The sequence below is a fragment of the Mustelus asterias genome, chromosome 3 (genome assembly GCF_964213995.1).
Source record: "Mustelus asterias chromosome 3, sMusAst1.hap1.1, whole genome shotgun sequence".
Lineage (NCBI taxonomy): Eukaryota > Metazoa > Chordata > Chondrichthyes > Carcharhiniformes > Triakidae > Mustelus > Mustelus asterias.
Genome location: NC_135803.1, coordinates 158320850 through 158335089, shown reverse-complemented (window position 1 = coordinate 158335089; position 14240 = coordinate 158320850). Strand labels below are relative to the sequence as shown.

General features: G+C 51.0%; 1 protein-coding gene across 1 annotated transcript; it reads right to left on the bottom strand.

The window, feature by feature from the left end:
- Positions 1–10358: 10358 nt before the first annotated feature.
- Positions 10359–11660, bottom strand: LOC144491766 (G-protein coupled receptor 22-like). The gene has a single exon (XM_078210025.1). The coding sequence runs from the start codon at positions 11658–11660 to the stop codon at positions 10359–10361; it is 1302 nt and encodes a 433-aa protein (XP_078066151.1).
- Between the last annotated feature and the right edge of the window lie 2580 nt (positions 11661–14240).

Here is a 14240-nt window from a genome sequence, read left to right as displayed (position 1 = left end):
CCCTAAACTTGCCCTAACCAACCTTCTGTTCTTGACATAACTATAGAACGCCTTAGGATTCTCTTTAACCCTATCCGTTAGATACTGAGCTTTGAAAGAAATTCTTCACTCAGGTGGTGAATCTTTGGAACTCTTGCATGCACTCTCTCTCTCTCTCTCTCGCATGCACGTTCTCTCACACGCACGTCCTCTCTCGCACGCTCTCTCTCGTGCTCTCTCTCTCACACTCTCTCTCCCCCACGCTTTCTCTCATGCTTTCTCTCGTGCTCTCTCTCACGCTCTCTCTCGCGCTCTCTCTCTCGCGCTCTCACTCTCTCGCACTCTCTCTCTCGCACACTCTCTCTCTCTCGCACTCTCTTTCGCACACTCTCACACTCTCTCTCGCTCTCTCTCTCCCTCGTGCTCTCTCCCTCTTGCGCTCTCTCTCTCTCGCTCTCTCTCCCTCTCGCGCTCTCTCACTCGCGCTCTCTCTCTCTTGCGCTCTCCCTCTCGTGCTCTCTCTCTCGCACTCTCTCTCTCTCTCACGCTTTCTCTCTCGCGCTCTCTCTCTTGCTCTCTCTCACGCTCTCCCTCTCGCGCTCACTCTCTCTCGCGCTCTCTCTCTCTTGCGCTCACTCTCTCTCGCGCTCTCTCTCTCTCTCGTGCTTTCTCTCTCTCGTGCTTTCTCTCTCTCACGCTCTCTCTCTTGCTCTCTCTCTCTCGCGCTCTCTCTCTCTCACGCTCTCTCTCTCTCGCGCTCTCTCTCTCGTGCTCTCGCTCTCTCTCTCACGCTCTCTCCCTCGCGCTCTATCTCGTGCTCTCTCTCTCGCACTCTCTCTCTTGCACTCTCTCGCGCTCTCTCTTTCGCGGTCTCTCTCTCACACTCTCTCTCTCGCGCTCTCTCCCTCACACTCTCTCTCTTGCACTCTCTCTCTCGTGCTCTCTCTCTCGCGGTCTCTCTCTCGCGCTCTCTCTCAGGCTCTCTCTCTCGCGCTCTCTCCCTCGCACTCTCTCTCTCGCGCTCTCTCTTTCGCGCTCCCTCTCACGCTCTCTGTCTCACGCACTCTCTCTCGCACTCTCTCGCACGCTCTCCCTCTCACGCGCGATCTCTCTCTTGCGCTCTCTCTCTCGCGCTCTCTCTCTCGTGCTCTCTCTCTCACACGCTCTCTCGCGCTCCCTCTCACGCTCTCTGTCTCATGCACTCTCTCTCGCACTCTGTCGCGCGCTCTCCCTCTCACGCGCGCTCTCTCTCTCGCGCTCTCTCTCTCTCGCGCTCTCTCTCTCTCTTGTGTGCTCTCCCTCGCGCGCTCTCTCTTGCGCTCTCCCGCTCTCTCTCGCGCTGTCTCTCTCGCGCTTCCACTCTCTCTCTCGTGCTCTCTCTCTCGCGCTCTCTCTCTCGCGCTCTATCTCGTGCTCTCTCTCTCGCACTCTCTCTCTTGCACTCTCTCGCGCTCTCTCTCTCGCGCTCTCTCTCTCGCGCTCTCTCTCTCGTGCTCTCACTCTCTCGCGCTCTCTCTCTCGCGCTCTATCTCGTGCTCTCTCTCTCGCACTCTCTCTCTTGCACTCTCTCGCGCTCTCTCTCTCGCACTCTCTCTCTTGCACTCTCTCGCGCTCTCTCTCTCGCGCTCTATCTCGTGCTCTCTCTCTCGCACTCTCTCTCTTGCACTCTCTCACGCTCTCTCTCTCGCACGCTCTCCCTCTCACGCGCGATCTCTCTCTCTCTCTCTCGCGCTCTCTCTCTCGCGCTCCCTCTCACGCTCTCTGTCTCATGCACTCTCTCTCGCACTCTGTCGCGCGCTCTCCCTCTCACGCGCGATCTCTCTCTCTCTCTCGCGCGCTCTCTCTCGCGCTCCCTCTCACGCTCTCTGTCTCATGCACTCTCTCTCGCACTCTGTCGTGCGCTCTCCCTCTCACGCGCGATCTCTCTCTCTCGCGCTCTCTCTCTCGCGCTCCCTCTCACGCTCTCTGTCTCATGCACTCTCTCTCTCCCTCGCACGCTCTCTCTCTCGCGCTCTCTCTCTCGCGCTCTCTCTCTCGTGCTCTCTCTCTCACACGCTCTCTCGCGCTCCCTCTCACGCTCTCTGTCTCATGCACTCTCTCGCATGCTCTCCCTCTCACGCTCTCTCTCTCGCACGCTCTCCCTCTCACGCGCGATCTCTCTCTTGCGCTCTCTCTCTCGCGCTCTCTCTCTCGTGCTCTCTCTCTCACACGCTCTCTCGCGCTCCCTCTCACGCTCTCTCTCCCTCGCACTCTCTCTCACACTCTGTCGTGCGCTCTCCCTCTCACGCGCGATCTCTCTCTCGCGCTCTCGCGCTCTCTCTCGCGCTCTCTCCCTCTCAAAGAACAAAGAAAAAAGAACAAAGAAAATTACAGCACAGGAAGAGGCCTTTCGGCCCTCCAAGCCTGCACCGACCATGCTGCCCGACTGAACAAAAACCCCCTATCCTTCCGGGGACCATATCCATAGAACCATAGAAAATTACAGCTCAGAAACAGGCCTTTTGGCCCTTCTTGTCTGTGCCAAACCATTTTTTGCCGAGTCCCACTGACCTGCACTTGGACCATATCCCTCCACACCCCTCTCATCCATGAACCCGTCCAAGTTTTTCTTAAATGTTAAAAGTGACCCCGCATTTACCACTTTATCTGGCAGCTCATTCCACACTCCCACCACTCTCTGCGTGAAGAAGCCCCCCCTAATATTCCCTTTAAACTTTTCTCCTTTCACCCTTAACCCATGCCCTCTGGTTTTTTTTCTCCCCTAGCCTCAGCGGAAAAAGCCTGCTTGCATTCACTCTATCTATACCCATCAAAATCTTATACACCTCGATCAAATCTCCCCTCAATCTTCTACGTTCCAGGGAATAAAGTCCCAACCTATTCAATCTCTCTCTGTAACTCAGCTTCTCAAGTCCCGGCAACATCCTTGTGAACCTTCTCTGCACTCTTTCAACCTTATTTACATCCTTCCTGTAACTAGGTGACCAAAACTGTACACAATACTCCAAATTCGGCCTCACCAATGCCTTATATAACCTTACCATAACACTCCAACTTTTATACTCGATACTCCGATTTATAAAGGCCAATGTACCAAAGGCACTCTTTACGACCCTATCCACCTGTGACGTCACTTTTAGGGAATTCTGTACCTGTATTCCCAGATCCCTCTGTTCAACTGCACTCTTCAGAGTCCTACCATTTACCCTGTACGCTCTACTTTGGTTTGTCCTTCCAAAGTGCAATATCTCACACTTGTCTGTGTTAAATTCCATTTGCCATTTTTGATCCCATTTTTCTAGTTGGTCCAAATCCCTCTGCAAGCTTTGAAAACCTTCCTCACTGTCCACTACACCTCCAATCTTTGTATCATCAGCAAACTTGCTGATCCAATTTACCACATTAGCATCCAGATCATTGATATAGATGACAAACAACAATGGACCCAACACCGATCCCTGCGGCACACCACTAGTCACAGGCCTCCACTCAGAGAAGCAATCCTCCACAACCACTCTCTGGCTTCTTCCATTGAGCCAGTGTCTAATCCAATTTACTACCTCCCCATGTATACCAAGCGACTGAACCTTCCTAACTAACCTCCCATGAGGGACCTTGTCAAAGGCCTTGCTGAAATCCAGGTAGACAACATCCACCGCCTTCCCTTCATCCACTTTCCTGGTAACCTCCTCGAAAAACTCTAATAGATTGATCAAACATGACCTACCATGCACAAAGCCATGTTGACTCTCCCTAATAAGTCCCTGTCTATCCAAATATTTGTAGATCCTATCCCTTATCACACCTTCCAATAACTTGCCCACCACCGACGTCAAACTTACTGGCCTATAATTTCCCGGATTTCTTTTGGAACCTTTTTTAAACAACGGAACAACATGAGCCACCCTCCAATCATCCGGCACCTCCCCCGTGAATACTGGCATTTTAAATACGTCTGCCAGGGCCCCTGCAAGTTCAACAGTAGCTTCCCTCAAGGTCCGTGGGAATACCCTGTCCGGTCCTGGGGATTTATCCACTCTGATTTGCCTCAAGACAGCGAGCACCTCCTCCCCTTTAATCTGTAAAGGTTCCATGGCCTCCCTGCCAGTTTGCCCTATTTCCGTAGACTCCATGCCCGTTTCCTCAGTAAATACGGATGCAAAAAAACCATTTAGTATCTCCCCATCCCTTTATTCCCATCTCATTCATGTACTTGTCAAGACGCCCCTTAAAAGTCACTACCGTATCCGCTTCCACTACCTCCCCCAGCAACGAGTTCCAGGCACCCATCACCGTCTGTGTCAAAAAAAACTTGCCTCATACATCTCCTTTAAACCTTGCCCCTCGCACCTTAAACCTGTGCCCCTTAGTAATTGACTCTTCCACCCTGGGAAAAAGCTTCTGACTATCCACTCTGTCCATGCCCCTCATAATCTTGTAGACTTCTATCACGTCTCCCCTCAACCTCCATCGCTCCAGTGAAAACAAACCAAGTTTCTCCAACCTCTCCTCATAGCTAATGCCCTCCATACCAGGCAACATCCTGGTAAATCTTTTCTGTACCCTCTCCAAAGCCTCCACATCCTTCTGGTAGTGTGGCGACCAGAATTGAACACTATATTCCAAGTGCGGCCTCACGAAGGTTCTATAAAGCGTCAACATGACTTGCCAATTTTTAAACTCAATACCCCGGCCGATGAAGGCAAGCATGCCGTATGCCTTCTTGACTACCTTCTCCACCTGCATTGCCACTTTCAGCGACCTGTGTACCTGTACACCCAGATCCCTTTGCCTATCAATACTCTTAAGGGTTCTGCCATTTACTGTATATTTCCTATCTGTATTAGACCTTCCAAAATGCATTACCTCACATTTGTCCGGATTAAACTCCATCTGCCATCTCTCCGCCCAAGTCTCCAACTGATCTATATCCTGCTGTATCCTCTGATGGTCCTCATCGCTATCCACAAATCCACCAACCTTTGTATCGTCTGCAAACTTACTAATCAATCCAGTTACATTTTCCTCCAAATCATTTATATATTTTACAAACAGCAAACAGTTTCCTTCTTGCCCGCCCTCCCCCTCTCGCCCGCCCTCCCCCTCTCGCCCGCCCTCTCCCTCTCACCCGCCCTCCCCCTCTCGCCTGCCCTCTCCCTCTTGCCCGCCCTCTCCCTCTCGCCCACCCTCTCCCTCTCGCCCGCCCTCTCCCTCTCACCTGCCCTCCCCCTCTCGCCCGCTCACTTGCCCGCCCGCTCTCCCACTCGCTCTCCCGCCCGTTCGCCCTCCCGCTCGTCTGCCCTCCCGCTCGTCCGCCCCCCTGCCCGCCCACTCGCCCTCCCGCCCGCCTGCCCGCTCTCGCACTCTTGCTCTCTCACTCTCTTGCACTCTCGCCCAATCTCGCTCGCGCCCCCTCTCTCTCGCCGCGCGTGCGATCTCTCTCAGCCATGATCTTGTTAAATGTATGAGCAGGCTCAAGGGGCTGAATGGCCTACTCCTGTCCCCATGTTCCTCTGTTCTTCCCATCTTCCAAAGAGTGGAATAAGAGGATGAAAAGACATCCAAATGACGTAAGAATCTCCAGGTTTCCCACGGTGACAGAAGCTGTCACTCCTCTGACCGCAGTGAGAATAACTCCCAGAAAACCTGAACCTCTGAAATCAGAGATTGCGGGGGTAGATTTAAAGTGGTGAATACACGGGGTAAACTGGCATGGGGGGGTATACGGTGATGTAAGAGAGCGCATGACCTGCTCCTTGGGGTCAGTGTAATGCTAGACAGAGCCGTGTGTAGAAACAAGCATGGAGACAATTCCTAGCTTGGACCTTTACTGTACCGACGTAGATAGTTTCTAGTAGTTAATAAATACTTACTGTGAAACTACCTGTTCTTCCCTCACTGCAGAGTCGGGTTTGTCCAAATCGCCTGCAGGCAGCAGAAGGGAGGCACAGGCAGGGTGGATAGTCAGAGGCTTTTCCCAGGGTGAAAGTGTCACTTACAAAGAGGGAAAGGTGAGAGGGGGAAAGTTTAAGGGAGGTATATGGGGGATGTTTTTCACATAGAGAGTGGTGAGGGTCTGGAAAGCACTGCCAGAGGAGGTGGTGGAAGCAGAGGCATTAGCAAGCGACATGAATAGGGAGGGAATAGAGGGATATGACTGAGTAAGGGCAGGAGGTGTTTTATTTTAGCTTAGTTGGGGCATCATGATTGGCACAGGCGTGGAGGGCAAAAGGGCCTGTTCCTGTGCTGTGCTTTTCTTTGTTCTTTGTTTGGTGTAGACTCGATGGACTGAATGGCCTCCTTCTGCACTGTAGGGATTCTATGATTGTTGAAGATCCTCATTGGTCAAATCAGCCAAACATTCAGCTAAGTACCACCTCCATAAGGAACAGGACAAGCCCACAGTGTCCAAATAAAACAGAAGGGTTCTTGATAAGGAAAGGTTTGACTCCAAGGAGTGTAAAAAGTGAATCTGGAGATTGGTGCAGCCTCCAGACAGTCTGCATTTATAAAATCAGGTGGGGGAAAAAGCACAGAATGTGAGACCATACTATAAAATGTTGCGTACAGACTTGGAGGGAGGTGCAGTATAAGGATATTTGGCATTGCAAGGGTTAATGTGGAAAGGGAGAACGGTACCATCCACAAGACAAGGGACCTGGGTTAGTCCAAGAATAAGCAGAGACCTGTGTAGCAGTTAGTTCATAGTCAGGCCTATATTGAATAAATGGAAAGCGTTCTGTGCTACTAATAAAAGAATTGTTCAACCATACATTGCCTCTGAAACTGTGAGACTGACTGACAACACAAACCTCTCATGGTTTTGAACATCTCAAAGTCTTTTCATTTCCAAACAGATCAGTCCCAACTTCTCCAATCCACCCTCATAACTGAAGTTCCTCATCCCTGGAACCATTCTCATCAATCTTCTCTGCACCCTCTCCAACACCATGTAAGAACCTGCTTTACAAGCTATGTAAGAAGTCTCACAACACCAGGTTAAAGCCCAACAGGTTTATTTGGTAGCAAATACCATAAGCTTTCGGAGCAGAGCTCCTTCGTCAGATGGAGTGGTCTCTGTTCTCAAACAGTGCATCCAGTAACCACTCCATCTGACGAAGGAGCTCTGCTCCGAAAGCTTATGGTATTTGCTACCAAATAAACCTGTTGGACTTTAACCTGGTGTTGTGAGACTTCTTACTGTGTTTACCCCAGTCCAACGCTGGCATCTCCACATCATTAGAAGCTATGGGCATGGGTTGATCTTGCAGAATGATCCCAGCTCCCTTTTCTGGATCTCTCTCTCAGCATTACCGCTTATCCCATGCTGTGAAAAGATCCGCTGACCTCAGGCGGGATTTTCCGGTTTCGGGGTGAGCGCGGCCAGAAAAACCCACCCTTTGTGTCCCAAATCCAGGCTAGAGATCCAGACACTGGGTGCACACACTCTGCATGGAGAAAGGAATCTTTGGGATTGCAATTCTCAGGAATGAGATTCCCTGTTTTTGGAACTGCTTTCCAATTGGCTGTGGGCAAACTGGGGTTGTCTGATGATTGGTTGGCTGGGTGACCAATAGGAAGTTGGACCCCAACAGGATTGACATTTCGATTGAATGAATACTGCAGCGGCTGGAAACCTGAAATAAAACCAGAAAATGCTGCAAATGCCCAGCAGGTCAGACAGCCTCTGTGGAGAGAAAGAGTTAACGTTTCAGGTTGGGGTGCCACAGTGGCACGGTGGGTTAGCACTGCTGCCTCACAGCGCCAGGGACCCGGGTTCGATTCCCGGCTCGGGTCGCTGTCTGTGTAGAGTTTGCACGTTCTCCCCGTGTCTGCGTGGGTTTCCTCCGGGTGCTCCGGTTTCTTCCCACTGCCCAAAGATGTGCGGGTTAGGTGGATTGGCCGTGCTAAATTGCCCCCTTGGTGTCAGGGGGACTAGCAAGGTAAATACATGAGGTTATGGGGCTAGGGCCTGGGTGGGATTGCGGTCGGTGCAGACTCGATGGGCCGAATGGCCTCCTGCTGCATTGTAGGATTCTATGAGATGACCTTTCATTCGGACCCTGAGTCGGTGACCAGGATTGGGAGTTAACTGTATTCAATGCCCTCCCATTCTCCACAAACAACCAGTTAATTCAGTTCAGTTAAATTGAGCGAGAATAAGAATTCAATCCAGGAGACTGGATAATCAGAACAAATATTGGAGTGTAATTAAATCATCACAATCATTGGGAAATACAATCAAAAACACCCACAGTTACTGAGAGATAATAAAACAGACATGATATATACAACAAATACACAATATAACATCTGGGCATAATACTCACTGTCTAATCATTTATATAATACTTGGGGGTGCAAGAATTATTTAATCAACAATTGACAGCAAATTTCAGGAGATTGTTGATATTTCTTTCTAAGCTAGAGAACCACAGCTCAGTGCAGGAGTGGTGGGAGTTGGGGGGGGGTGGGGGGGGGGGTGGTGATCAGGAGAGGGTGAGGGGGTGATTGAGAGCGGGTAAATGATTAGGGGAAGCAGAGAGAGGTGGGGGATGTTGTTGATGGTGTGGAATCAGTGCGGGATCATGCCAGCTTCTCCTGGCTCCACATCCAAAGAATTTGCGGATTGTTGTGACCTTTACTAAACTGCACGCAGCGCCAAAGTTAGTGAGCACAAGATGAGGGGCGCGTCCAGAGGGTCAAACTCCTGATTTAGGGAGGGCGTGACAGAGAGAGGCTCAACTCCACTTTTGATCCCTGTCCCAATTGGTGGGTCAGATATTTCCGGTGCAGAGAGTGAGGAACCCGTCAGTCATATTAGCAGCACCAAGGATATCGGGAAAAATGAGGCTTTAGAATCACATTTAGATTGTGGATTCAATCCCCTCAACCAGGACATCACCCAACAATATTCCCATTCCCAAATCTCACTCAGCAATATTCCCATTCCCAACGCACACTCAGCAACATCCCCATTCCCAAATCTCACCCAGCAATATTCCCATTCCCAACACACATCCAGCAGCATCCCCATTCCCAACACACACTCAGCAATATTCCCATTCCCATTCCCAACACACACTCAGCAATATTCCCATTCCCAACACACACCCAGCAGTATTCCCATTCCCATTCCCAACACACACTCAGCAATATTCCCATTCCCAACACACACTCAGCAATATTCCCATTCCCATTCCCAACACACACTCAGCAATATTCCCATTCCCATTCCCAACACACACTCAGCAATATTCCCATTCCCAACACACACCCAGCAATATTCCCTTTCCCAACACACACCCAGCAATATTCCCATTCCCAAACATCACCCAGCAATACTCCCATCGGCAGCTTGTTCCCCCACCCCCTCCCTGACATGGGTCACCGGCACTGGGACCCTCTCAATGGGTCCACCTACATGCCCCCCCCCGGCATGTCCCTCCCATAGTGTACCCCATCATGATCCACCCCTGCACAATCCCCCCGCCCCACCCCCTTGGCAGCTCCCCGGCTTGGGGGCTTGAATGGCCTCCAATGCCCCCTGGTGTGGCCATCGTACCAGGTTTCCGCTGGTGGAGAGCAGGTCTGATTTGTGCCTGTGTGACCTCCTGTTGGGGAGGTGGGAACATTTTGGGAGGGGAATGGGTGCTTGCTGAACTCTCTAATGAGATTGAGATCCAGTGGGCAAGTGGGTGGGTGGGGGGGGGGGGGGGGGGGGGGGAGGGGGGGTGAGGGGAGATGAGGGTGGCAGGAGTTATAGTGGAGATCCTGGGGTGAGACCCCCATACTAGCCAAGTACTGATAGGGCATTCCCAAGGATCCTGGACCAGCCCACCCCTAGTATGGGGGCGCAGGGTGGGGAAGCTCTGACCTTTCCTGTCTGACTTTCCAGACTCTTTAACCAGATTTCCCGTCTTTCCATTTCCCTCAATTGGTTTGAGGAGTGTGTGACTGAAGAATTGAGACAGAATCAATATTCGCTCAAAGCATCGAAGGTTGTGGGGATGTGATAGGCCGTCACAGCTGGTTGGTGTTGTGGGCAGTATCCATTGATGAGTTTGCTTTCTCTGGCTGGTTTGATGTTGTTTGAGTGGAACTCAGAGTGTTGAAGATTGTGTGACTGGTTAGTGTTCCAACTCTGGACTTTGGGATTATTTTTACAAATGTAACCTATTTACAGGGAGGTGTCACCCACTTGTACAAAGGACATTAAAACTGCTCCATTCTCGGTGAGGTTTTGCCTCGATGTCAATTGTATTTTATACACATCAGGGAATAAATAAAAATGTTAAACAATTATTGCACCTCAACTCTGTACAGATTCTGTAGCATTTTGTCATTGAAGAGTCTTTTAGAAAGTGTTGGAAGTGCGGTCAGTCTTTGGCTGCCTCAGTCAGACACCGTTCAGTGGTATCGCTGCACTCCAGCTTGACCTTGCGGGTCTTTCTGGGATTGACCCAGGAGTTGTGTATGATTGTCCCACTGGGGGCAGGATCCACCTGCAGAACCGACACCACCCGCTTCTTCATTTTGCTCTTGAGAACTTTGCGCAGTTTCTGCCGGGTAAAGGCATACAGCAGTGGGTGGAAGATGGTGCTGCCATAAGCCATCACCAAGAAGCAGATCCTAAGCTTCACCAACCAGTCACTCGGTCCCAGGCACAGAATGAGAAGATTGACGATTGAAATGGGGGCCCAGCAGAGCAGGAATGTGGAGATGATGATCAGTGACATTCTGAACACCCGCTTCTGCCTTTCCCGCCTGTCACGATGCCGTTTCACAGCCCGACGCAGAGCAATAATCACCGAAACTGAAGCTTGGACCCCCAGGGGCAGAGGATTCTGACTGACCGGGGCTGAGGACAGCCTCTTACTCTCATACTGGCTGCTCAGGGAGGGCGCTGCTTTTTTCTTTTTCTTCTTTTTCTTGTTTTTGCGTTTTTGACTCCGTGTGAAGTGGGATCCAATCCGGATGTTTAGGGCTTGGAGGATCCGGCTGTAAGTGGCCAGCATGACTGTTATTGCCACAAAGAAGCAGGGGATCTGGATGAAGAGATGGTAATACATGCCCAGCTCCTTGTGGTACTCATTGACACTAACACACAGCAGTGTTCGGTTCTGCCAGGCTGTACTGTGCAGCGGGTCACCAAAAAACTCCACCTCAATGAAAGGGACAAAGAAAACCATCAGAGATACCAGCCAGACCAGAGTCAGCAGCAAGATTGTCCGGCTGGGGGTCAGGACCCTGTTGGCTGGTTTGACAGAGATGTCGTACCTGTCGAGGCTGATTACCAGGACATTGACTGCTGTGGCGATGCTGGTAAAGGTGACACAAGCCTCGTGGAAACAACAGATCAATGCCATGTTTCTCTCCAGTGGAATGAGCACAATCACGATGGTGAATGGGACACACACGAGGCAGATGATGATGTCCAGGACGTGGAGGTTCATGGTGACAATATTACTGACTGAATCCACCAGGTTAGACTGCATGCAGTACAGGATCAGCACAGTCAGATTGCTGCTGAATCCCAGGACAATCTCCAGCATTAGAAAGCTGGTCAGAGAAATCTGGAAGCTCATTGGGTAGGCGACATACCAGCCTTCGTTCAAGGTGGAACCATCTGTGGTTTCCAAAACCGCTTCATCCTTATCCAATTCCATTGCTGCTTCCATCCTGCGGTTTCAGCATAGTCCCCGCAATGGCAATCCTTCCCGTTTCACCTGGAACAGACAAGGTGCAAAGGTAACATTTCAACTAACAGCAGGTCAATTCCATCATTATATTATTCTGTTTTTGTAATTCTCCAATTACTCTTCTCATAGACACTGAGGACTGAAATTAGAATTGGGAGCAATGTAACACAGGCCACGTCAAAGTGTTTGCCTGTCACACATCCTGCTGAGGTTTAATTCCAGTAAGCTGGGCTGTGTGGAAGATGCTCTGACCCTCCCGAGTCCAATTACACTCCAACTAACTCCTGCTGGAGTCACTGAGGCTGCTGTTCACTCGAGAGGCCAGAGTGAGTGTTGGGAAGGTGGCGAGTAAGTCATTCCTGCCTCATAGCGTCAGGGACCCAGGTTCGATTCCCAGCTTGGGTCACTGTCTGTGCAGAGTCTGCACGTTCTCCCCGTATCTGCGTGGGTTTCCTCTGGGTGCTCCCGGTTTCCTCCCACAGTCCAAAGATGTGCGGGTTAGGTTGATTGGCCGTGCTAAATTGCCCCTTAGTGTCAGAGGACTAGCTAGGATAAATGTGTAGAGTTTTGGGGATAGGGGCTGGGGAGGATTGTGGTGGTACAGACTCGATGGGTCGAATGGCCTCCTTCTGTACTGTAGGCTTCAGTGATTTTATGATTCTAATTCAAGCATTTAAGATGATTAAAAAAGTTGATTGGGTCGATCAAAGGACAAACTATTTCCTTTGGTGGGGTGGGTGGGAACCCAGAACAAGGGGGCAGAAATTTAAAAGGCAGGTTGTCAGGAGTCAGTTCCTCACGCAGAGGGGAGCGGGAATCTGGAACTCTCTTCCCAAAAAAAGCCATGGGTCAATTCGAGATGTCAGAAGCGTGATTGGTAGATGTATTTGGGGGTGGGGATAATGGGACATGAGGCATGGTGGGTAAATGGAGGGAATTGAGAAACAGGTCGGCCATGATCTGATTGAGAGATAGAACAGGCACAAGGGGTTGAATGGCCTCCTCCTGTTGTCAAGTCCCCATCTTGTTGGAAGGTATGGTCGCGATGGATTAGAGAGCTGCGTTTAATCTGGAAACTACCCATAGTGCTGGATGTTTCCAATGGACACAATTGTTGAAATCTCGAATGAAAATTTATGAAGATATGAAACAAAAACAGAAAATGCTGGAAACACTCGGCAGGTCTGGCAGCATCTGTGGAGAGAGAAACAGAGTTAATGTTTAGAGTCTGGATGACTCTTCAAAACTAAAGAGTGGGAGAAATGTGCTGAGTTATATTCTGTATAAAAGGGGGTGGAGCAGCTGGAACAGAGTGGGGCGTCAGTGATTGGTGGGAGCTCGGAGAGATTGCAGCAAAGCTGTGTATGGAGCAGAGGGAGTGTGAGTGGCAGCGTGAAGGCTCTGATAGTGGCATAAAAGTGAAATCAGAATGTGTTAATGGGAGAACAAAGGTTAGTGCTCAGTGAAAGCAAAACTAAAGAACGAGTGACATGTGGCCCTGTGGGGATGATTGCGTTGTGACGGCGATGTTTGGGATATGAAAAAAAGTCAAGATTGAGATGAAAGGTCGCAGTCGAAAGTTGTTGAACTCAGCGTTGCGTTCAGAAGGCAAAGAGGTGCTCAATCGGAAGGTGAAGGGCCCAATTTTACCAAAACTTCGTGCCCGAAAACGGGCGGTGAAGTTGGGCGTTGGGCCTATACCGCGATCTGCACCCGATTCCGAGCAGATCGCGGCTTTACCGACACCCGAATCGGGCGGCCCGACGATTTAAATGCATTTGCATGCATTTAAATTGACTTAATGAACTGTGCACCCAACTCTGCCGCCAAATCCCACTTTACCGTCTTCTGGTCTGATGCGGATCCGTGCTCTAATCGACCTGCCGAATAAAAATCTGAAGTCGCCGCTGCAGCTTCCGAAGAGCGGGGTCAGAGACTGCAACGGCTCTCTGACCCAGGTCACCCTCTGGTGGGGGGGAGGGGGGTGGGAGGGAGGAGAGGGGGTGTGACGTATCATCCTCTTGGGGGGCGGGGGGTGGGAGGGAGGGGAGGGGGTGTGACATATCATCCTTCGTCATTATTCACCTCAGCGGAACGCTGAGGTGAATAATGACAGTTGTGTTTGAAGTCTGCGGCCACTCCGGAGAGGAGGGATTCGTTCCTCCGATGGGGAGGAGGGATCGGCCGCAGAGTGGCAGCGGAACCCCCTGCCCCCTCCCTCCCCACCGATCGGCCGCAGAGTGGCAGCGCCCCCCCCCCCCCCCCCCAGAGGATGATACGTCACACCCCCTCTCCTCCCACCCCCCAACCCCCAAGAGGATGATACGTCACCGTACACCTTCTTAACAACCCTAGCAACCTGGGTGCCAACTTTCAGGGATCTATGCACATGGACACTGAGATCTCTCTGCTCATCCACACTACCAAGTATCTTACCATTAGCCCAGTACTCTGTATTCCTGTTACTCCTTCCAAAGTGAATCACCTCACACTTTTCCGCATTAAACTCCATTTGCCACCTCTCAGCCCAACTCTGCAGCCCCTCTGTAACCTGCAACA